Source organism: Balaenoptera musculus, chromosome 16 (assembly GCF_009873245.2).
Source record: "Balaenoptera musculus isolate JJ_BM4_2016_0621 chromosome 16, mBalMus1.pri.v3, whole genome shotgun sequence".
In the NCBI taxonomy this organism is placed as follows: Eukaryota; Metazoa; Chordata; class Mammalia; order Artiodactyla; family Balaenopteridae; genus Balaenoptera; species Balaenoptera musculus.
Window position 1 is genome coordinate 80,808,785 of NC_045800.1, and position 22,337 is coordinate 80,831,121.

Below are 22,337 nucleotides of genomic sequence, written 5' to 3' on the forward strand. Positions count from 1 at the left end.
TATTCACATACAGGTTTTTATATGAATGTAATCTTCCACTTCTCTTAATTATATACCTAGGAGTAGAATTATTAGGTCAAATAGTAACTCTATGTTTAACTTTTAAAGGAGCCACCAAACTGTTTTCCACACTGGCTGCACCATTTTACATTTCCACCAAGAATGTCTGAGAGTGCATGTCTCCACATCCTTGTTAACACTTGTTATCGTCTGTCCTTTTGACTATAGCCATCCTAATGGGTGTGAAGTTGTATCTCATTATGGTTTTTGATTTGCATCTCCCTACATAAAGTCCGATGATGTTGAGCATCTTTTCATGTGCTTGTTGGCAACAAAGATGTCTTAAAACTTTTTCTTTCAGGTGGTTTCCTGTTAAAGTTTATTCAGAAGATGACAAGCCGACATTGGTGTGCCATTCCCATTTTGTTTCTATGTAAGGCTTTGGCAAATATCCCAAGATGTAAAGCCCTGGGTATAGAAGGGCTTCTTGCCCTGAGGTAATGTACTCTGAGTATATTCACATATATTTGTCGTACCTTTCCATTAGTAAATTCTGTTTTTCCTTCTGCTTTAATCCATAGTGGTTTTAGTTAATATTGGCATCAGGATTTTTTGCTCTTAATTTTATATAATAAAAAAGTAAAAAAATTTATTCATGTAGTTGAACTTATTTTGTTTTATGAATTACTAATTTAAATATACGCCATAATACATACTATTGGATTATGGTCACTTTAAAAATAAGGCCAGTAAGTTGTTTTTATTACATTGATATGTAGGAAACTAGAGATAAAATAACAAATATTAATATTGATTACAAAGTATTTCAAAAAAATGTAAAATTCTTACTTTGAAATTGTCTTTTTTGCTTTAATAAATTTATTTATTTATTTATTTTTGGCTGCATTAGGTCTTAGGTCTTCATTGCTTAGGTCTTCATTGCTGCACACGGGCTTTCTCTAGTTGCGGCAAGCAGGGGCTACTCTTTTTTGCGGTGCGTGGGCTTCTCATTGCGGTGGCTTCTCTTGCTGCGGCGTGTGGATTCTAGGCACGCGAGCTTCAGTAGTTGTGGCACGCAGGCTCAGTAGTTGTGGCTCGCGGGCTCTAGAGCACAGGCTCAGCAGTTGTGGCGCACAGGCTTAGCTGCTCCGCGGCATGTGGGATATTCCCGGACCAGGGATTGAACCTGTGTCCCCTGCATTGGCAGGCGGATTCTTAACCACTGCGCCACCAGGGAAGTCCTTATCTTGTTGTTTTTAAAAGAAGATTTGTTTCATTTTAAAATTGAGCTCCACTAGAGGCCTTAATTATTTAATAGCTTTGAAATTCTCCTGGCAGTGACTGCATTAGAAAGTATAGCTATATTAAATCAAGTTGTCAGTTATTACAAACTATCAGAATTGTCCTTAGACCATGGAAGTGCATGTGTTTTCTCCAATGTCAGGGACGTTCTTCAGTGCACCATGATCACACATCAGATCCTGCTGCGAGGGGCAGCGCAGTGCTACCTCCTTCAGGCGGCCATGAATCTGGTAGACGTGGTGAGTTTATCTTTCTTCCTAATGTTAACTCCAGTTTCCTAGTCTTTCTTAGTGAGCCGGTGTTCATAAAAGAGTTAACACAGCAGGCCTGTGATGCTGTCGTTAGAAAGCCCTGCTTATAAGGTTGGCCTTTGGCTGGCATCTGGGAACTTGGATTTCAGGAGGGTTCCCACCATCCTACCTACTGTGCCTGCAGTACTCATACAAACAGTGTGGTCTCTACTGAACACCTGCTTTCCTTCCCGGGGTCTGGAATTGTAGGTGCGATGCAGGGGGTGTCTGTGTGACCAGCTCCCAGTAAAAACCCCGGGTGCTGGGTCTCTAAGGAGCTCCCCTGGTAGGCATTTTACACGTCGGTGGGGTAGCTGGGTGACCATACCGGGAGAGGACTCTTGGAAGCTTTCACCTGGTTTCCTCTGTATTTTTTGTGCACGTCTTCCAGGAAATTGACATTCAAGGAAATCCTTTATTCTGTGTTTTTCACAGAGCTCCAGTAACACTACTGCTGAGAACAGGGGTCAGCAAACTTTTTTGTGAAGGGCTAGATTAGTATATATTTTAGGCTTTTTGAGTCATACGGTCTCTGTCACACCTACTCAAGAGCAGCCATAGACCGTTTATAAACAAACGGGCAGGGCTGTGTTCCAGTAAAACTTTACTTACAGAAGAGGCTGTGAGTGGTTTTGCCGACCCCCGACTTAGAGCAAGGTATCTTAACTGAAGATGCGCAACCTTCAGGGAATGAAAAGACCTGGGTGGTTTTCTTAAGGCGGGGTCATTTTTGCGGCGTTGAAAAGTAAGATTCACTTTTAAGTAATCAGTAATTTCTTATAGGCTGTTTCTGTTTTTGCTTTTAGATCTGTGACTGTTTTACCTCTAAGATAGCAACCTCGATTTTAAGGAAACTAGATTTATAAAGTGATCTTTCATTTTCTATAATGGTTGTATATAATTGCATATAATTGCGCGTTTGTAATCCATGTCTTCCTATTAAAAGTTGAATAATGTTTTCTTTTTAAAAAGTAGCTTTCGATTTGCCTAACAGTATTCTACTGTAAGTAGTCTGCTAGACTGCTTTTGCAGTGATTTTGATTCAGTGATGTTTGATTCAAACATTTTTAAATGAGTAATTTTTTAAAACTGCCCTGCCCACCCCCCCAGGAGAAAGTGTCCCTCTCTGATGTCTCATCTCTTGTCATGTCAGTGAGACAAGAGGAGTCCTTCGGACGAGGAACTTCATTGTGGACAGAGGTGAGCCTGAAAATAATTTAATGATAAGGTCTTTGAAAACTTTGTGAAAAATTGTTATCTAATTGAATTCATTACTAGCCTTTTATGTAAAATATGATTGCTTTGCTATCTGTCACCAGAGGTTTTTAAAACTTGTTTATTTGCTTTGAGTGGATGTAACCAGTAATGCTGCTGAGGTTCCTGTGGAGAAACGGGGAGGGGCAGGAAGGATCTGGAATAGAGAAGGACCGGTTTGGGGGGGGAGGGCAGTGTTAGTGGGCAGATTCTGATTCCGGATGAGAGGTACTGGGAGTAACGATGACGTTAGACTCAAAACCAGTAACACAACCCTCCTGTTTGTCGTCTTCTGTCGGTTCTTGGCACTTTCATCTACTCAGGCTCCCCAGCCTGACGTGTAGGTGATCCATAATTCTTCCCAACTTTTTGCAGCTCATTCACCATGAAACCATAAGCGTCTTGCCTTCTTCTCCAGCCACCGCTCGTGGAGACCTTCCCCTGCCTGCGCGGACTGCTTTCTCACCGAGCCCTGTCTGCTCCCCCCACGTGCAGGGCCGTGAGGTCCTGCTGTGGTCCGAGGGGCTGCCCTTCTCCGCGGGTTCCTCAGTCGTCTGTGTCCTCCTCCTTTTTGTTTTAAACCGTGGGACTCAATCCATAACTGCTGGTAGCTCTTATCCAGAATCCTAATCTGTGTCCTCTTTAGGTTATATATTTTTTGAGGACAGGAACCTTTTTTTGTTTTAAATTTTGTATTTCTCCAGTGCCTAAGAGATCACTGAGGCTAGAGATGTGATTATTTCCTTTAGAAAGCAATTCCAGCTAGGTACGCCTGGAGAGAAACAAGAGAAATCAGCTTGGATTATGTTAAAATAATTCAGGCGTGAAATAATGAGGGCATAGAGTAAGGTAATGGCAGATAATAAAATGGCAGGTAATTTTTTTGTTGAAAATATCCATGTGTAAGTGGACCTGCACAGTGTAAACCCGTGTCGTTAAGGATCAACTGTATTTTTTTTAACATCTTTATTGGAGTATAATTGCTTTACAATGTTGTGTAAGTTTCTGCTGTATAACAAAGTGAATCAGCTGTATGCATACGTATATCCCCATATACCCTCCTTCTTGTGTCTCCTTCCCATCCTCCCTATCCCACCCCTCTAGGTGGTCACAAAGCACCAAGCTGATCTCCCTGTGCTATGCAGCTGCTTCCCACTAGCTATCTATTTTACATTTGGTAGTGTATATATGTCCATGCCACTCTCTCACTTTGTCCCAGCTTACCCTTCCCCCGCCCCATGACCTCAAGTCCATTCTCTACGTCTGTGTCTTTATTCCTGTCCTGCCCCTAGGTTCATCAGAACCATTTTTTTTAGATTCCATATATATGTGTTAGCATATGGTATTTGTTTTTCTCTTTCTGACTTACTTCACTCTCTATGACGGACGCTGGGTCCATCCACCTCACTATAAATAACTCAGTTCCTTTTTTTTATGGCTGAGTAATATTCCATTGTATATGTGTGCCACATCTTCTTTATTCATTCGCCTGTCGATGGATACTTAGGTTACTTCCATGACCTGGCTATTGTAAATAGAGCTGCAATGAACATTGGGGTGCATGTGTCTTTTTGAATTACGGTTTTCTCAGGGTATATGCCCAGTAGTGGGATTGCTGGGTTGTATGGTAATTCTATTGTTAGTTTTTTAAGGAACCTCCATACTGTTCTTCATAGTGGCTGTATCAGTTTACATTCCTACCAACAGTGCAGTGGGTTCCCTTTTCTCCAAACCCTCTCCAGCATTTGTTGTTTGTAGATTTTTTGATGATGGCCATTCTGACCGGTGTGAGGTGATACCTCATCGTAGTTTTGATTTGCATTTCCCTAATGATTAGTGATGTTGAGCATCTTTTCATGTGTTTGTTGGCAATCTGTATATCTTCTTTGGAGAAATGTCTATTTATGTCTTCTGCCCATTTTTGGATTGGGTTGTTTGTTTTTTTAATATTGAGCTGCATGAGCTGCTTGTATATTAATCCTTTGTCAGTTGCTTTGATTGCAAATATTTTCTCCCATTCTGAGGGTTGTCTTTTCATCTTGTTTATGGTTTCCTTTGCTGTGCAAAAGCTTTTAAGTTTCATTTGGTCATTTTTTCATTTGTTTATTTTTGTTTTTATTTCCATTTCTCTAGGAGGTGGGTCAAAAAGGATCTTGCTGTGATGTATGTCACAGAGTGTTCTGCCTATGTTTTCCTCTAAGAGTTTTAAAGTGTCTGGCCTTACATTTGTGTGGTGTGTGTGTGTTTTTTAAACCTAACTCTTTTTGTTTGTTTGTTTGTTTGTTTTTGGTTGTGTTGGATCTTCATTGCTGCGCGTGGGCTTTCTCTAGTTGGCGTCAAGAAGGAGCTACTCTTTGTTGTGGTGAACGGGCTTCTCATTGTGGTGGCTTCTCTTGTTGCGAATCACGGCCTCTAGGTGCCTGGGCTTCAGTGGTTGTGGCTTGCGGGCTCTAGAGCGCAGGATCAATAGTTGTGGCACACAGGCTTAGTTGCTCTGCAGCATGTGGGATCTTCCCAGACCAGGGATCGAACCCGTGTCCCCTGCATTGGCAGGCGGATTCTTAACCACTGCACCACCAGGGAAGTCCTGGCCTTACATTTGGATCAACTGTATTTTAAAATGCACATATCATAGAAAATAAACTTGCAAGGAGGGTAGGAACTTCCATTATAACTTAGATCTCAAATTCTACGTTCTCTCATAAATAAATCCTTGTTTTAGTATATGAAGCTGGAATAAATTTTAATTTAAGACTGTAATTTGTTTTGCATAATGAGTTATTTTTCGTAGAGATTGTTTGTTAGAACACCTTATCAAAATGTGCATTTTATATTAGGTCCTTTAAAAATTCTTGCCTGTTAATGAAGTTTATAAGTTCTTTGAAGAGGTTAGAAAACACACACACACACACACACACACACACACGTATGTGTATATACACACATACATGCGAACACTTTTCTGTCTGAGCTATCTGTGGAACTCAATCATGACAATAAATGTTCTGTTACTTTGTTGTATTCAGTCATTTAAATTCAGTTTATTGTGGAGGAAAGAAAATTGGCTTAGGGGAGTTAGAAACCCTTTTGTTCAGTTAAGCTTTTAAAATAAGTAGTAACTGTTTTCTTTTCTAGCTCTGTGATTGGCTGCGTGTTAATGAAAGCTGTTTCAGGCGACCCTCAACTTGTAGCTCCATTGGACTTCACGAGACATCCTCTTTAAATGCTTATGTAAAGAACCTAGTCCAAGAGTATATTAAGTCACCTGCCTGGGAAGGTAAGTCTGAAATCATTTTTATGGACTGATATATCCAAAACATTTTCAAAGAGCTTTTTAGTAGTTTTTCAGATGGAGATTCAGGCTTAACCAAATATATGCCGATTTATGGATGTCAGACTTGTATTTCAGCCAAATAATGTGAATAAACAGAATGTAAAAATACTGTTTCCTAACTTGTACTTTATCTGTTCTAGAACTTGAGATTTTAAACTATTTTAAACGTTTTAAGAAGTTGCCTGGGTAGGACTCGGACACAAATACATTTATTATTCTACAATTACTGAATCTTTGTTGGCTCCATCTGCAGATGTGTTTTTGGAGCCTCGGTAGTGGAAATATTTGTAGATAAATCTGTTCATCTTTTGTTTGTTTTCAAAGCATTACATTTAGTGTGAACTGATTATGAAAAGTAATTTTAGAGAAAAATTATGTTTGTTAGTTTCTTCTTTTTACCAGATACTTAGCAAAGATCAGTTTTGCATCTTCTTTAGGGAAATGTGTTAAGACTGCGTGAGAGAAGAACCATTAGCAGATTCATTAATTAAGTTTCATTTTACGTTTCTAATGCTTCCTCATCATTAAAGTCATTAGTGATAATTGGGGTAAATTGCATCTTTGAATTTAACGTGTCTTAAATTTCCTAGCTTTGTCTCAGACCAAGTCATTTTCATCTCCCGATTTCTCTAATCTGATCATGGAATAGGTCTTAAATGATTAGATAATTATCCTTCCAAAATACATGAGTTTATCTGTTTGTTCTTCTTAGAACATTTCTCTTTTATGTTTTATTTTCTGCGTCGTCTAGTAAATTTTCTGTACTGTTACTTGCGAGATTCTTTTCTTAGGCCTATAAAAGTAAATAAATTTTAGTCCCTACTAGAGTAAACATAGATTCAACTCCCTGAAGTATCTATAGAACTTGTCTTATAATTCAGTGCATAACAGCATCAGGTATGATTAAATAATTCAAAATTGGATAAAATAAGATTTTTAGAGTTTCTTCCTTAACATTTCTAGGACTTAAAACATACTGTTTATATAATATGCTATTTTAAGTTTTTAAAAAATTGATCTCAAGTGCAAAGGAGATGTGTGTGTGTGTAATATTTTTGACTCTTAATGCCCTTGGCTAAGTGCCTTTATAAAATTTTAGTTTAGTTATCAATTACTGGGCAGTTTTCAGAACAAGGTAATAAATTCCAAAGCAAACATTACTTAACTTGAGTTTTTGAGCATAAAATACATATAACATTCAAATTTGTTTTTATATAAAGACTCATCAGCTCAAACGTTTTTAATCAGATCCTACACCTAAAGTAGCTTTTTTCTTTGGGTTTGACATGGTCAGTACAGATAGATTTTACACTGATTATTCAGCAACCATATATCAAGTGTTTTCTAAGTGCCAGACACTGGAGTTACAGAAATAAAAGATATGTCCCCCACCCTCAGAGAGAGCATGGTCTAGCAAGGGAGTTGATAAGTAAGCAGATAATCTTAGCGCAAGGCCTTGAAAGCCATAGGCGCTGGGATGGGGAACCCGGGTGAGCAATACTGATCCAGAACAGGTAGACCTGTGGGGGTCAGGAGAGGTCACCAGGTGAGGTGACAGCGAACGAGTGGGTAGAAATTTAGGCGGAAAGGGAGAAGGCGTACCCTGCAAGGCTTGGATGAACTTGCGTCCAGGGAACTGAAAGTAGGTAGGCATCCATCTGTTTCTGTCTGTCTATAGCATGGAGCCCAGGTAGGAATGGTTAAGAGATAAGGATGGATATATGTTAGGTAGATATATATGTACCATACCATATATGTGATATGTAGCAAAACAAAGCAACAACAACTAAAACCACACAAAACCAGCATCATCAACAAGCAAAAATGTTGGAGAGCTTTCAGAGAAGGCTCTCTGAAATAGAGAAAGTGAGATATAGTTTGGAAGCAGCAATAAAAGCTTGTCAAAACTTGGACATGTTAAGATCAACCAAAAAGTGAAATATATATGAAGAAATTTATACTTAAATTAGAGAGTCCATCAGAAAGGATATTTTGAGTAAAGATTTTGTAGTAAAATGATGTGCCTACTTAAAATGTAACCAAGCTGAAGATAGGTAATAATCCCAAAGTAGTATGCTGCAGCTGTGTAACAGATTTTAGAAACAGCTTTATTGAGGTGTGATTGGCATACATTAAATTGCACATATTTAAACTGTGCAGTGTAATGGGTTTGACCTCTGTGTATGCTCAGGAAACCATCAGGTTAACAAGATAATGAACACGTCCATCACCCCCCGAAGTGTTTTCACACCTCTTTGTCTCCCACTTCTGCCTGTCCCTCTCCATCCCCAGACCAACCCTGGTATGCTTTCTGACACTATAGATTACTTTGCATTTTCTAGAATTACACTCAGTTTTTAGAATTCGTGGTAGCAAGATTTGAGTGATAATTCAGGGGTAAATTAAGGTGATTGAAGATAGCCAGTGACCTTTTGTTTCTTTAAGACCATTGCTGCTTACTTTCACTTTTCTAGCCTCAGAGAGAGAAAGGGGGGAGCGTGTATAAAGGATTCTCTGCCAGTGGTTCTCCGAGAAGGATTTCCAGACAGGCAACATCACCATCACCTGGCAACATTTTAGAAATGCGAATTCTTGAACTCTATCCCACACCTGCTGAATCAGAAACTCTGAGTGTAGGGCTCACCCTCTGGGTTTTAACAAGCCCTCTGGGGGACTTCTAATACATGCTGAGGTTTGCGACCCACTGTTCTGTAGCCTGGATTTCCCTAGTGTGGTGGTAGAGGACTTGGCAGAAATCTCTGCAGGAGTGTCCTCCACGGGGCGGGTCAGGCACTCTAATGTTATCAGCCTGGTCCTGTGGCTCTCCTTGAAATCAGAAATCATTAAAAATCCACTAAACTTCTGATTTATAACCTTCCCTTTCAGTATCCGAGGTGAAAAATTGTTTAGGACTTCAAAAAGTGGCATTGTGATTGGAAACATTTCATTCTCAAATAGCACCCCTACCTGACCCCTGCCTCCTACAAGGTCAAAAGGTATCTGATTATATGATTGCTAGAAATTATAGGCAACTGAATACTGAATTGGCACTTGATTTCATTTTAGTCTTCATTAATGAGTTTTTATATGTAAATGTGGGATATAAAGCTAATGTGAGTAAAAATGTTTCAGAGAACAAGTTTCAATAATTCACTTTTATAAACACCTATCAACTTAACCTATTTTGGAGAGCACCAACTTTTAGATTTTCTAAAAACTACAGATTTCTTACTGATAACTAAATGATATTTATAACATTTTAAAGCATAAAGTTTATCCTTTTGTTGCATTTTTAAACTAAGTTACCCTCCATACAAGTATGTTTTTAGTATTGTCTGTCTTCTGTACTATTCTAACAAATTTGTATCAAAATATATTAAATTACTCCCCAAATATATTAGAATATTTTAAAATATGTTTTAAGTATCTGAACCGCTGGGCTGGAAAACTAGATCCCTTAACTAAATTTTTCTTGGGAGTTGAGATGAAGAGTATAATCTTACAATAGAATGAAAATGAAATGTTCTATCTATGATTTATTTTACTTTAACTGGCTTTCAGTGATAGGAAAATAATTTTATCAGTTAACCAAGTTCTGTCTTCCAAAAGTTGTTCTAGGAACTCTGCATATATTATTTAATTTTTATAATAAACCCAAGGAAAGTCATAGGTTTATTTAGTTTGATTTCATAGAAGATGACCTAAGCTTTCTGAGAGAACATTCGGCTGTCCCGGACTCCCACAGCTAACAAACAGTAGGACTGGGGTTTGAACACAGGTCTAAGAAGCAAAGCCTTTGTGTCTGTATCCATTCCATCCCCTTTCTGGTTCCATTTTAGGGAACTCTCACCTCAACTGAGATGGCAGAATTGCCTCTTAACCAGTCACCTTGCATCTACTCTTGCTTCCTCTAAAATCTCTTTCCCACATTGTACCTAGAGAAATCTTTTTAAAATACAAACTTTGATCTTACACGTCTCCTCCACTTCTTTATGCACATTCACTTTGACCTTTAGTGTCTTCCTCTTGCCTTTGGGATGAAGACAGAAACCCGTTACATGCCTACAAAGTCCCTGGTCTCTCCCGCCTGATCCTGTAACCTCATCTTTGGTGCTCCCCCCTATTGTGTACCCCAGCCCTTTCCTGGAATATGGTGTGCTCTCCCCTGCTGGAGGCCCTTGACATGTACTTCCTTCCGCCTGGAAAGGTCATGTCTCCCTTCACCTACCTCATTCTTTCCCAGCTTTTATACCCAGCTCAACTGTCATTGCTTCAGAGTGACTTTGTCTTCCCAGTATACACTCTACTTGCACCATTTAGAGCATTCACTACAGTCATCATTTTACATTTCTCTGCATATTCTTTGATGAATGCTCTTTTCTCCTGCACGGTAAATATCATGAGGACAGAAACCATTGTGTCTGCAGCACTGAAGCCAGTGCATGGCATGTAGTCGGCATGCAGAGATGTCTTTGTGTTCACAGTTAAGTATGTAACAACAATGAGCTATGCTGTGGGGTGTTCTACTATATTTCTTCTCAGCTGTATTTCTCTAATACGGATAAAACATAATCATGTAGCTGTGTTATTTTTGAAACATCATCTTGGAAGGATTTTGTTAATGCTTTGCAAACCTTAACTTGTTATTTAAGGAGGAGAAAACTGCTGTATGCCTGATTGGCTTGAAGCCAAGCTTGTTGCTATGATGGTCTTGCTGGCCATAGATGTGGAAGGAATGAAGAGTCAATATAGGTAAGTGTTTCTAAACTTGAAAACTTTCTTTAAAAAAGGCTAATCAGATTTATGGTACATATTCAGACTTTTAAATGATTGGTATGGAATTGATCACAGTGTATTAAAGGAAAGAACTAGAACATTGGCAGTATACTTTAAAAATGTTTAAAATTAACAATAACTTCATAAGATTAGAGGTTTAAACTAGAGAAGGTTAAAAAAAAAAACTATATACACGAATCACAGGTTTTGTATAAGAATATTAGAAGAATGGGTTGTAAGGTCCTAGCATAAGATCAGGTAAAGACATTTACTGGATTTTACCCTTCTGTAAAATGTGTTATTTTTTTAAAAGGTAATAAAGATAAAACAATCTCATTTATATTTTGAGAAACGTGAGCAGATTGTCACCAGATTATAATTGTTGCAAAAGGCAGCTTCATTAGGTAGTGTATTTATTTGCATGATAATACAATTAATTTGATTAACATCAAATCTCTTTTCTAGACAGAGTTTTAGTACTAAAGTTAGTGATAACAGTTTTTCACAAATCTTTAGTTCTTTATATATTTTTTTGTTAACATGTCTCATTTCCTTGACTGGCATATATTTGTTTTGGTTTTTGGTTTTTTGAAATATGGAAGCGGGGTCTCAGCATTTTAATTTGCCAGTAAATTGGATATAGGATTTCATTCATACTGTGCCCAGAGTTGAGAACATGTGTTGCTCCCTGTGCTTTCTTCTCCAGTGAATCGCTGAACTCACTGAAAAAGCACAAACAGAAAGGTCCATCCTAACAGGTTCTAGGTGTTTGGATCATCCCTAAGAGTAACTGTGTCCAATGGAATCATTAGCTAACCAGTTCCACGACTGTAGATGGAAAACAATTTCTTTATGCTTTTGAAATGCTTGATTTGGGCATGTCTTTTAATGTCTAGTGAAAAGCGGAGGACACAGAATGTATTAAGGATATTCTTAGATCCTCTCCTGGATGCCCTTGTGAAGTTTGGTACAAATGCCTACATGCCCTTGCTGAAAACTGACAGATGCCTGCAGTTGCTGTTGAAGTTACTGCACACTTGCTTGTTGAAAGGTTCCAGTACCCAAGATGGTGAGGATCATTAGTTTCTGTTGGTGTTTTGCTGGATATATCGTTGGTACTCAGAATGAGAGGAAATTCCTGACCTTTTAACTTCATGCATTCAACAAATATTTACTGAGTATCTCCTGGTGGTGCTGGGGATGCAGAGGCAAAGTAGCAAACTGCCCTCACCGAGCTGACGTTTTAATGTTTACATTTGTTGCTCACTGTTGATTTTAGAATGTGATTTCATTTGCTTTTGCTTTTTTTTTTTTTCCAATGGGCTCTCACTGATTTCCAGACTATTGAAAATGATCACTATTTCATACATGTTTTAAGCCAAGATCCATTTCTGATTGCCACTGTGCTGCTGGATGTTGCAGAAAGTAAACTAAAGCATGAGAATAGCAATAATTTTATAATTATTTGTTTTTAAATATGTTCACCCCTCAGCACCTCTAAGTAGAAAATACTTCATCCAGGAAGTACAGTGGTGGTAGATGGAAGCATTGAGCACTTTCTTCGTTCCTTAAACTAAGATTTATGTAAAACAGTAGTTGAAAACCCATGGACATCAGATATGAGAATATCGATGGGTAAGCCTTGATTCCCAATCTTTCTGACCAGTTTCATTTGGAATTTTAGAAATTTTCTATTTAGAAAAGAGTATTCTAGAGAAGCATTGGTATTAGGTTAAACCTGAGGATAATACGAAAGTTTAGATTTTAATATAGGCTTGTGAAATATCAAAGCTTGTTTCCAAGTTCTGGTATTTTTGGTAATGGTAGCAGAACCGAATGCTGTACACATAACAGTAACTTTTTATAAGACTTCTAACTCCTTTAAGGGCATAAATTTGGGCTCATTTGACATGTCTTGACTGTTGAAAGCACTAGACTCAGTGCCTTCAAGTGCAGGACTGGGTTACGGGTACCTTTTGGAAAATTGTTGTGATAGTTGATACACACAAGAACGTGTGATGGTTATATGTAATTATGATGCAAAATAATTAAATAAACACCCATGAACGCACCACCATGGCATTTGTTGCTAAGAATGAATTTACCTATGACTCCCCAATCCCTGCCTTTTGCCTCCTTATTTTGACTTTTATCTGTATTACTTCCATGCACTTAAAAAATGGTTTTACCACATAAATCGATACTCCTCAGCAATATGTTGTCTCATTTTCCTGCTTTTGAGCTTTATAGAAATGTTACTTTACTGTAAGAAGTCTTCTGTAACTTTTTCACTTAGCAGGTTTCTAAGAATCATCCATGCATGTCCTTTCTTACACTTCCGCATTTTCCCCGTTGTGTTACCTTCCATTGTGTGATGACACCACAGTTATGTGTTCTTCTATTGCTGGACACTGGACTGCATTTCGTCTACTACTATTATGTACAGTGCTGCCTTGAATGCTTGTCTACGTGTCTCTTCTAGGCCTGTGTCTCTCCAGGGCACATGCGTGCCCCTGGGGCCAAAGTGACTGGTTCTTAGAGTATGTGCATATTCAGCTTTTAAGATAATGCAAAATTGTTTTTCTAAGTAGTTGTGTACACATTTTATGTTCTCATCTGCAGAATGTAAGTTCCCATTGCTCCTCATGCATCTCTCATTATACTACAAGTAAGAGCCAAAGAAATCAGTGTGTAATTTTGATAGTAGTTGACTTCCAGATAACTGGTAGACCATAATAAGCTTAATTAACTTTATGTTTTTTTAATTGAAGTATAGTTGTTCACACTGTTGTGTTAATTTCTGCTGTACAGTAAAGTGATTTAGTTATACATATATTTACGTTTTGTTAATATTCTTTTCCATTATGGTTTATCATAGGATATTGAATATAGTTCTCTGTGCTATACAGTAGACCTTGTTGTTTATCCATTCTATCTATAATAGCTTACATCTGCTAATTTAGATCTATTTAACTACCTTTAAATAGATCTAAATCCTGAAAGGATTTCTTTGATGGGGGAAGAGGAAAATAGTTTTTCCATTTTATAAATGAGTAAATAATCTAGGATTAACTAATAGTACAAGGGTCAATGAACACATAATGGTAAAGTCAGAAATAACTAGGTACAGTCAGCCGTCTGTATTTATGAATTCAACCAACCATGGACTGAAAATATTCAGGGGAAAGATTCCAGAAAGTTCCAAAAAGCAAAGCTTGAATTTGCCGTGCTCCAGCAACTATTTGTATTTACAGCTATTTATATAGTATATACAAGGATACTTGGCTAAGCCTGGGTCTGCTGCGGAAGGGAAGACGTGTAAAATTAAAACATACTCCTGGGAAATGCAAACACATTTTCACCTACTTATGAGCAATGATGGCTTACGTGGGAAAACCCATTTTACTTAAAAACTCCCCCAAAGATGTCCTAAAATGTTCAAAATAAACTAAAGCCTAATTCATAACTTTGGTTAAATGGTCTCTGCTGCTTCTGTCAGCTTAAAGCTCTAAATAAATGATGTTCCAGTGGTTATTTTTTTTAATTCAGAATAACTGTACAACGTTTATTTTAATGTTTGAGGAAACGTGCTTATAGTTACACTGTAACTCTCCCTTTGTTGCATTGGATTATATGGGTCGAAGTCACTGGCCTAATCACACTTCTTCTGTCCTAACTACTCGCTGACTGTGTCACAATACCCACATACAATATATTGGGTTGGCCAAAAACTTCGTTCGGTGTTTGCCATACCATCTTATGGAAAAACCCAACCCAGTATATGTGGACATATCCACATATAATATCCACGTGTAATCCTTGTTGCTGTCAGTTTTTTCCTGAGTTGCTTTTGTTTTCTGGCCTTGATCTGTTGTGTCTCTTTGAACTTTTCTTCCTGAGGTAGCTTTTATTTTTTAAAAATCGTGGTAAAATATACATAGCAAAATTTACACTTTAACCACTTTTCTTTTTCTTTAACATCTTTACTGGAGTATAATTGCTTTACGGTGTTGTGTTAGTTTCTGCTGTATAACAAAGTGAATCAGCTGTATGCATACGTATATCCCCATATCCCCTCCCTCTTGCTTCTTCCTCTGACCCTCCTTATCCCACCCCCTAGGTGGTAGCAAAGCACTGAGCTGATCTCCCTGTGCTGTGCAGCTGCTTCCTACTAACTATCTGTTTTACATTTGGTAGTGTATATATGTCAGTGTTACTCTCTCACTTGGTCTCAGCTTACCCTTCCCCTGCTCCCCGTGTCCTCAAGTCCATTCTCTACATCTCCATCTTTATTCCTGTCCTGCCCCTAGGTTCATCAGACCCTTTTTTTTTTTTTTTTTTTAGATTCCACCTATATGTGTTAGCATACAGTATTTGTTTTTCTCTTTCTGACTTACTTCACTCTGTATGACAGACTCTAGGTCCATCCACCTCACTACAAATAACTCAATTTCATTTCTTTTTATGGCTAATATTCCATTGTATATGTGTGCCACATCTTCTTTACCCATTCATCTGTCGATGGACACTTAGGTTGCTTCCATGTCCTGGCTATTGTAAATAGTGCTGCAGTGAACATTGTGGTACATGACTCTTTTTGAATTATGGTTTTCTCAGGGTATATGCCCAGTAGTGGGATTGCTGGGTCATATGGTAGTTCTATTTTTAATTTTTAAGGAACCTGCATACTGTTCTCCATAGTGGCTGTATCAATTTACATTCCCACCAACAGTGCAGAGGGTTCCCTTTTCTCCATACCCTCTCCAGCATTTATTGTTTGTAGATTTTTTGATGATGGCCATTCTGACCGGTGTGAGGTGATACCTCATTGTAGTTCTGATTTGCATTTCTCTAATGATTAATGATGTTGAGCATCTTTTCATGTGTTTGTGGGCAATCTGTATATCTTCTTTGGAGAAATGTCTATTTAGGTCTTCTGCTCATTTTTGGATTGGGTTGTTTGTTTTTTTGATACTCAACTGCATGAGTTGCTTGTATATTTTGGAGATTAATCCTTTGTCAGTTGCTTCATTTGAAAATATTTTCTCCCATTCTGAGGGTTGTCTTTTCATCTTGTTTATGGTTTCCTTTGCTGTGCAAAAGCTTTTAGGTTTCCTTAGGTCCCATTTGTTTATTTTTGTTTTTATTTCCATTTCTCTAGGAGGTGGGTCAAAAAGGATCTTGCTGTGAAGTATGTTATAGAGCGTTCTGCCTATGTTTTCCTCTAAGAGTTGTATAGTGTCTGGCCTTACATTTAGGTCTTTAATCCATTTTGACTTTATTTTTGTGTATGGTGTTAGGAAGTGTTCTAATTTCATTCTTTTACATGTAGCTGTCCAGTTTTCCCAGCACCACTTATTGAAGAGGCTGTCTTTTCTCCATTGTATACTCTTGCCTCCTTTATCAAAGATAAGGTGACCATATGTGCATGGGTTTATCTCTGGGTTTTCTATCCTGTTCCATTGATCTATATTTCTGTTTTTGTGCCAGTACCATACTTTCTTGATTACTGTAGCTTTGTAGTATAGTCTGAAGTCTGGGAGCCTGATTCCTCCAGCTCCGTTTTTCTTTCTCAAGATTGCTTTGGCTATTCAGGGTCTTTTGTGTTTCCATACAAATTGTGCAATTTTTTTGTTTGAGTTCTGTGAAAAATGCCATTGGTATTTTGATAGGGATTGCACTGAATCTGTAGATTGCTTTGGATGGTATAGTCATTTTCACAATGTTGATTCTTCCAATCCAAGAACATGGTATATCTCTCCATCTGTTTGTATCATCTTTAATTTTTTTCATCAGTGTCATAGTCTTCTGCATTCAGGTCTTTTGTCTCCTTAGATAGGTTTATTCCTAGGTATTTTATTCTTTTTGTTGCAGTGGTAAATGGGAGTGTCTGTACTAGACACGATTAAATTATACACTTTTAAAGGGTGAATTGTAAGATATGTGATTTATAGCTCAATAATTTATTGACCGTATTTATGTGGATCTATTTCTGGATTCTTTTGATCTGTATTTTTATCCCTTTGCCAATACTGTACTGTTTTGGTTACTGTAGATTTACAGTAAGTCTTTAAATGGGTATTGTGATTCTTTCAAATTTATTCTTCTTTGTCAAAAATATTTCTAGCTATTCTAGCTCCTTTGCCTTTCAGTATAAACTTTATAATCAGCTTGTTTGCATTTACCAAAAAAAAAAAAAATCCTGCTGGAATTGATTGGAATTGCATTAAATCTACAGATCAATTTTTTTAGAATTGCTTTCTTTATTATATTGGGATTTTTAATTCATGAATATGGTACGTCTCTTGATTTATTTAGGCTGTCTTTTTCATCAGAGTTTTTTAGCTTTCAGCATATAGATTCTGTGCAGGTTTTGTTAGATTTATGTCTTTTGACGGAAGATTATTGTAAATGATATATTTAAAAATTTTTTGGTTTTCAGTTGTGCATTGCTAGTATACAGAAATGTGATTGATTTTTGTGTGTTGACCTTGTATCCTGTAACCTTGCTGAAGCACTTATTAGTGGTAGCAGTTTTTTTAATAGGTCCTTGGGATTTTTTGGTAGACAATGATGTCATTTGTGAATGAGGACAGTTATATTTCCGGAGTTGTCCGTAGTGTTCCCTTATCCTTAAAATGCCTGCAGGATCTGGGGTCTGAAGTAATTCCTTTTTAACTCCTGATAGTGGTAGTGGTATTGCTCTCTCTCTGTCTCTCTAAGACTGGCTAGTGGTTTATCAATTCTATTGACCTTTTCAAAGAACCAACTTTTGGTTTCATTGAATTTTCTCTGTTGATTTTTCTCTTTTCAATTTCATTGATTTCTGGGTTTTTATGTTTATGTCTTTGTGCTTGCTTTTGGTTTATTTTGCCTTTTTATTGACATTTAGGTGGAAGCTTAGATGATTGACTTTAGATCTCTCTTCTTTTTTAAAATGACATCTAATGCTATGAATTTTCTTAAGTTTTGTTGTTAACTGCATCCCACAAATTTTGGTATGTTGTATTTTCAGTTAAGAATATTTTCTGGGTTTTTTTTTTGAGACTTTCTCTTTTACCTGTGAATTATTTGGAAATGTATATAGAGATTTTCCTGTTGTCTTTCTGTTATTGCTTTTTAATTTAATTCTGTTCTAGTCAAAAGGGCATACTTTGTACAATGTCAACTTTTAAAAAATTGTTAAGGTTTATTTAATGATCTAGGTATGGTTTATTTTGGTGACTATTCCACGTACACTTGAAAAGAGTATGTGTGCTGTTGTTGGGGGGAGTGTTCTATAAATCTCAATTGTATTCAAGAGCTTCATGGTGTTTTTCAGTTTTGTATTCTTGCTGATTTTAGGATTGTTGAACCCAACTATAATTATGGACTTATCTCTTACTCTAGGGATTATGATGCACATACTTTTTACAGTCAGCTTAGAATTAATATTTTACCACTTAAAATTAACATAGAAATGTTACTACCTTATAGGTCCCTTAACCTCCTCTCCCCCATTTATTACAGATATCTTACATTTACTCTTGTTGAAAATCCTACTGGACAATGTTATGTTTTTTGCTGTCAACCATCAGACACATTTTAAAGACTCAAGAGAATGGTCTGTTGTATTTACTAAGATATTTGCAGTTTCTTTTGCTCTTTCATCCCTGACGTTCCATGTTCTCCTGTGGCATTGTATACCGTTTGTTCGAAAAATGTCTTTTAATATTTCTTTTGTAGCAAGTTTCTTGGCAATGAATTCTCATAGTTTCCCTTCATCTGAGAATGTCTTTATTTTGCCTTCTGAATAATATTTTTGTTGGATATAAAATTCTGGTTTGATAGGTCTTTTCTTTCAGCAATTTAAAAGTGTTCCATTTGCTTCTGGCCTCCATGGTTTCTCAGTAGAACTCTGTAGTCACTCACATTGTTTTTCCCCCAGGTAATAAATTGTTTCTCTGTGCTTTCAAGATTGTTTCTTTGTTTTCGGTTGTCAGCAGTTTGGCTCTACCGTGTCAGATTGCATATTTTATTGATCTGTTTTCAAGTTCACTGATTCTTTTCTCTTGCATCTCCTTTCTATTAATCCCATCCAGTGAGTTTTAAAATTTTCAGTTATTGTACTTTCAGTGATAAAATCTCTGTTTGGTTTTTGTGTATATCTTCTATTTCTTTCCTGAGACTTTCTGGTTTTCCATTTGTTTCAAGAGTATGTGTTGATTGATTGTTGAAGCATTTTTTAATAGCTTTAAAGTCTTGGTCAGGTTATTCTAATATCACCATCATCTTGGTGTTTTCATTTGTAGATTCTTTTCCCATGTGAGATAGGGAATAGCTCACGCTTCATATACCCAGTTATTTTCGATTGTATCCTAGATATTTTGAATATTGTGTTGTGAGACCCTGGATCTTGGTCAGATCCTGTGGACAACGTTGATATTTTTGTGTAGCAGACAGTCAGCCTGGCTTGGTTTAGGCCTCAATTCCTGATGTTCCAGCTTTTGTGGGTGCTGGTTCCACTGTCAGTTTTGTTTTCATGTCCTTTGCAGTGCTATCTTGACCTGTGCCCCATGTGTTCCATCTGGTGGTCAGGCTGGGACCTGTGCAGTTGTCTGTTAGTTCCGTTCTGAAAGTCTTTGACGTGCTGAATATTATCACATCCAGGCCTAGCAGCTCAGGGGTGAGCCCAGCACTTCATAAGCCACTTGCTGGGGCCATTTTCCTGAGCGCCTCCCTCTCTGGAATCTCCTAAGTACTCACCGTCCGGTTCTCTGAGATCCTCCTTTTTCATTCCCTGACCAGAAGGTGGGCTTCCAGTCTGCTGCCCACTTTCTTGACCGCTTCTCCATCTGGGTCCAGTCTGTAGGAGGACAGGAGCAAACTCACTGCTGTTCAGGGTTACTTCTTTCTGAATCCATCTGCTGCTTTTTGCCTTTCAGAGTCTTCAAATGGCTGTTTCGAATATTCCGTCCAGGTTTTGTAGCTGAATTCAGTGAGAGAGGGCAGTGTGTCTTTGTTGCATCGTATCCAGAACTAAAATGCCTAAGTGATTTTTAAGATTAATTGTAGATATCCCCATGGTATTAATGACTATTATATCGTTAGAATTCATTTTTGGTAAGTGATTCATGTATACGCTTAACATAGGTGAGCTTTTACTAGACTGTCGGGTGTACTTTGTACCAAATAAACTTTTTTCTATCATTTTAGTTGCGCCTACAGATGAGGTGTGTACTCTTCTTCAGAACTTTGTCATGTCTACCACAGAGAGCATTTCGGAATTTATTCTCAGAAGACTTACTATGAAGGAACTAAGTAGTGTAAGTATGTATTGGAGTAACTTTTCAGTCTTTTCACCAATATTTTGAGTGATTACTGACTGGCAGGCACTGTATTAAGTTGAAAATTAACGTGATAGTTTCTCAAAAAGCGGCCTTTGGGAGCAGAAAAAAATATAAGCTTTGGAGTCTCCTAGTTCCAGTTCAGTCTGTATAACTGACCTTGGGAAAGTTGTAGCTTTTCTGAGCCTCAGTTTCCTCATCTGCAAAGTGGAGATAATACATCTGCTTATTAGGGCTTAGAGAATGTCACATGGTAAAACACATTTGAAGTACTTAGCATATTGAATGCATATTTGGTCCCAGTATCCGGAGATTCTGACTTGGCGGATTTGGGTATCAGGTATCAATACACACATATTTTTTAAGCTCTGTACGTGATCCTGAAATGCAATTAGAGCTGGGAACAATTGATCTGAGGTAAAGAAGGTGCTCTGTGAATGTAGCTGTCTTCTCTGTCTCTACTGTCCACACACTTTGTTCTTTCTAGGACATCTGAAAGAAAGTTTTCTCCCTTTCTTCAAGAATATTTTGAAAATATCAATTTTATAGAAATGCCTATTATTAATTTTGGGGGTGTTTGAAATCTCTAGGGACAAATGTTGAAGCAGTCACAATCATTAGCTTGTCAATAGAGTGAGAAAACATACTAATTTTAACAACTTTTATTAGAATATCCAATTAAGGACATTTGTTTGATAGCTGATAAGCAAGTGTGAAAATATAAAAAGACAAGTTTTATACCGAAAGACTTGAGTTATTGTGATAAGAAGGCAAAGAAAAAATCCTCTGGAGGGGGGAGTGTTTCTCTTTTGCATTTCTCGTAAATAATTGTTAATAGTAGTTTTGCTACACCTACATTTCCAAGAAGGCATTTAATTAAGATGTAACTTTTCTTGTTTTGTTCCAATATTGCTTTATTGTTATCAGTATTACTTTCCCAGTTTATTGTGGACGTTTTCAGACATACACAAAAGAAGTATAGTGAACCCCCATGTACCCGTTATATAACATAACTGTTTTCGTTTGTTTGGAATTTGAAGCTAAAATTTGCTTTAAAAAGGGAAAGGTTAATGTGATTTTATCCTTCAGATGGAAAGATTTTAAAAAGTAAATTCATTATATAATAGTTTAAAATTATTTTGAAAAATCCACTCTTTAATACATTAGGTATTAGAATTCCCAATTAGGCACATTTGTTTGGTAGCTTATTAGAGTTTAAAAAAAATCTCTTCCCGCATTTTCCTTCCCCTCAGCAGCGTGATGGTCAGTATCTAACAACTGGCTCTTGGGGGAAAAGCCCTGATTTGTAGTGTTTATCAGTTTCCGTGGTTGATTTCAAGCTACCCGCACGGGGCCGTGAATCAGGGAGAGCTGAACCGTCCCCCTCACTTCACAGAGGAAACAGCAGCCTGGGCCGGCGTCACCCCCGCTTCAGACTGCCCTGTGTCTGCCTCACCCACCCCTGAAACCATCCTCCCCGCCTTCCCTCCCTTACAGGAGAGGAAGGCGGTCTGGATCTCATCCTCTCCCATTTGCTCAGCGGCTTTACCCTGTTGATCAGCCTCTCTCTTTCTTGTATTTCTCACCTCTCCTTTCCTCCTGGATTCTCTCCGTGAGCGTTGAAACAGCTTTAAGGGTCCCTCATCTAACAAGAACCCGCTCAATTCCGCGTTCCTTCTGGTACCCTGTTTCCTTCCCTTTGTGAGCTGGTCTGTAAACAAACCCCTCAGCTCCTCTGAGTAGAAGTGGCTCCTTTGTCCTGCACCTGGCGATGCTTTTCAGACCGTGTTTTTCGTGACCCCCCTCCGCCCCAATGGACACTGTTGACGCCTCCGCCTTGAAACGCTGGCGTTTATGACATCATCTTCCTGTTGTTTCCCATCCCTCCGGCCGTTACTCCCATGAATGTCCATTCTTTGCTGCGTAGCCTTGGAAGTCAGCGTTTTTCAGGTTGGCCCGGGCCCCTCCTTTTCTCATTCTCTCCTGTCTAGGGGACCTCATCGGCATCCCCAGCTTTAGTTATGCCAGGGCCCCTCACACTCGTTTCTGCCTCAG

General features: G+C 38.0%; 1 protein-coding gene across 6 annotated transcripts in view; it reads left to right on the forward strand.

The window, feature by feature from the left end:
• Window positions 1-22,337, forward strand: part of TARBP1 (TAR (HIV-1) RNA binding protein 1) — a 63,964-nt gene that overhangs the window by 15,537 nt on the left and 26,090 nt on the right. For all 6 annotated transcript variants that reach the window (XR_005016801.1, XR_005016798.1, XR_005016800.1 and 3 more), the window contains 7 exons: window positions 362-497; window positions 1,445-1,541; window positions 2,703-2,792; window positions 5,982-6,123; window positions 10,833-10,932; window positions 11,853-12,025; window positions 20,152-20,261. Coding sequence is in view for 2 of the 6 variants with exons in the window: in XM_036828481.1 (XP_036684376.1) it covers window positions 362-497; window positions 1,445-1,541; window positions 2,703-2,792; window positions 5,982-6,123; window positions 10,833-10,932; window positions 11,853-12,025; window positions 20,152-20,261 (848 nt within the window). In the remaining 4 variants the exon portion in view is untranslated. The remainder of the gene's footprint in view (window positions 1-361; window positions 498-1,444; window positions 1,542-2,702; window positions 2,793-5,981; window positions 6,124-10,832; window positions 10,933-11,852; window positions 12,026-20,151; window positions 20,262-22,337) is intronic.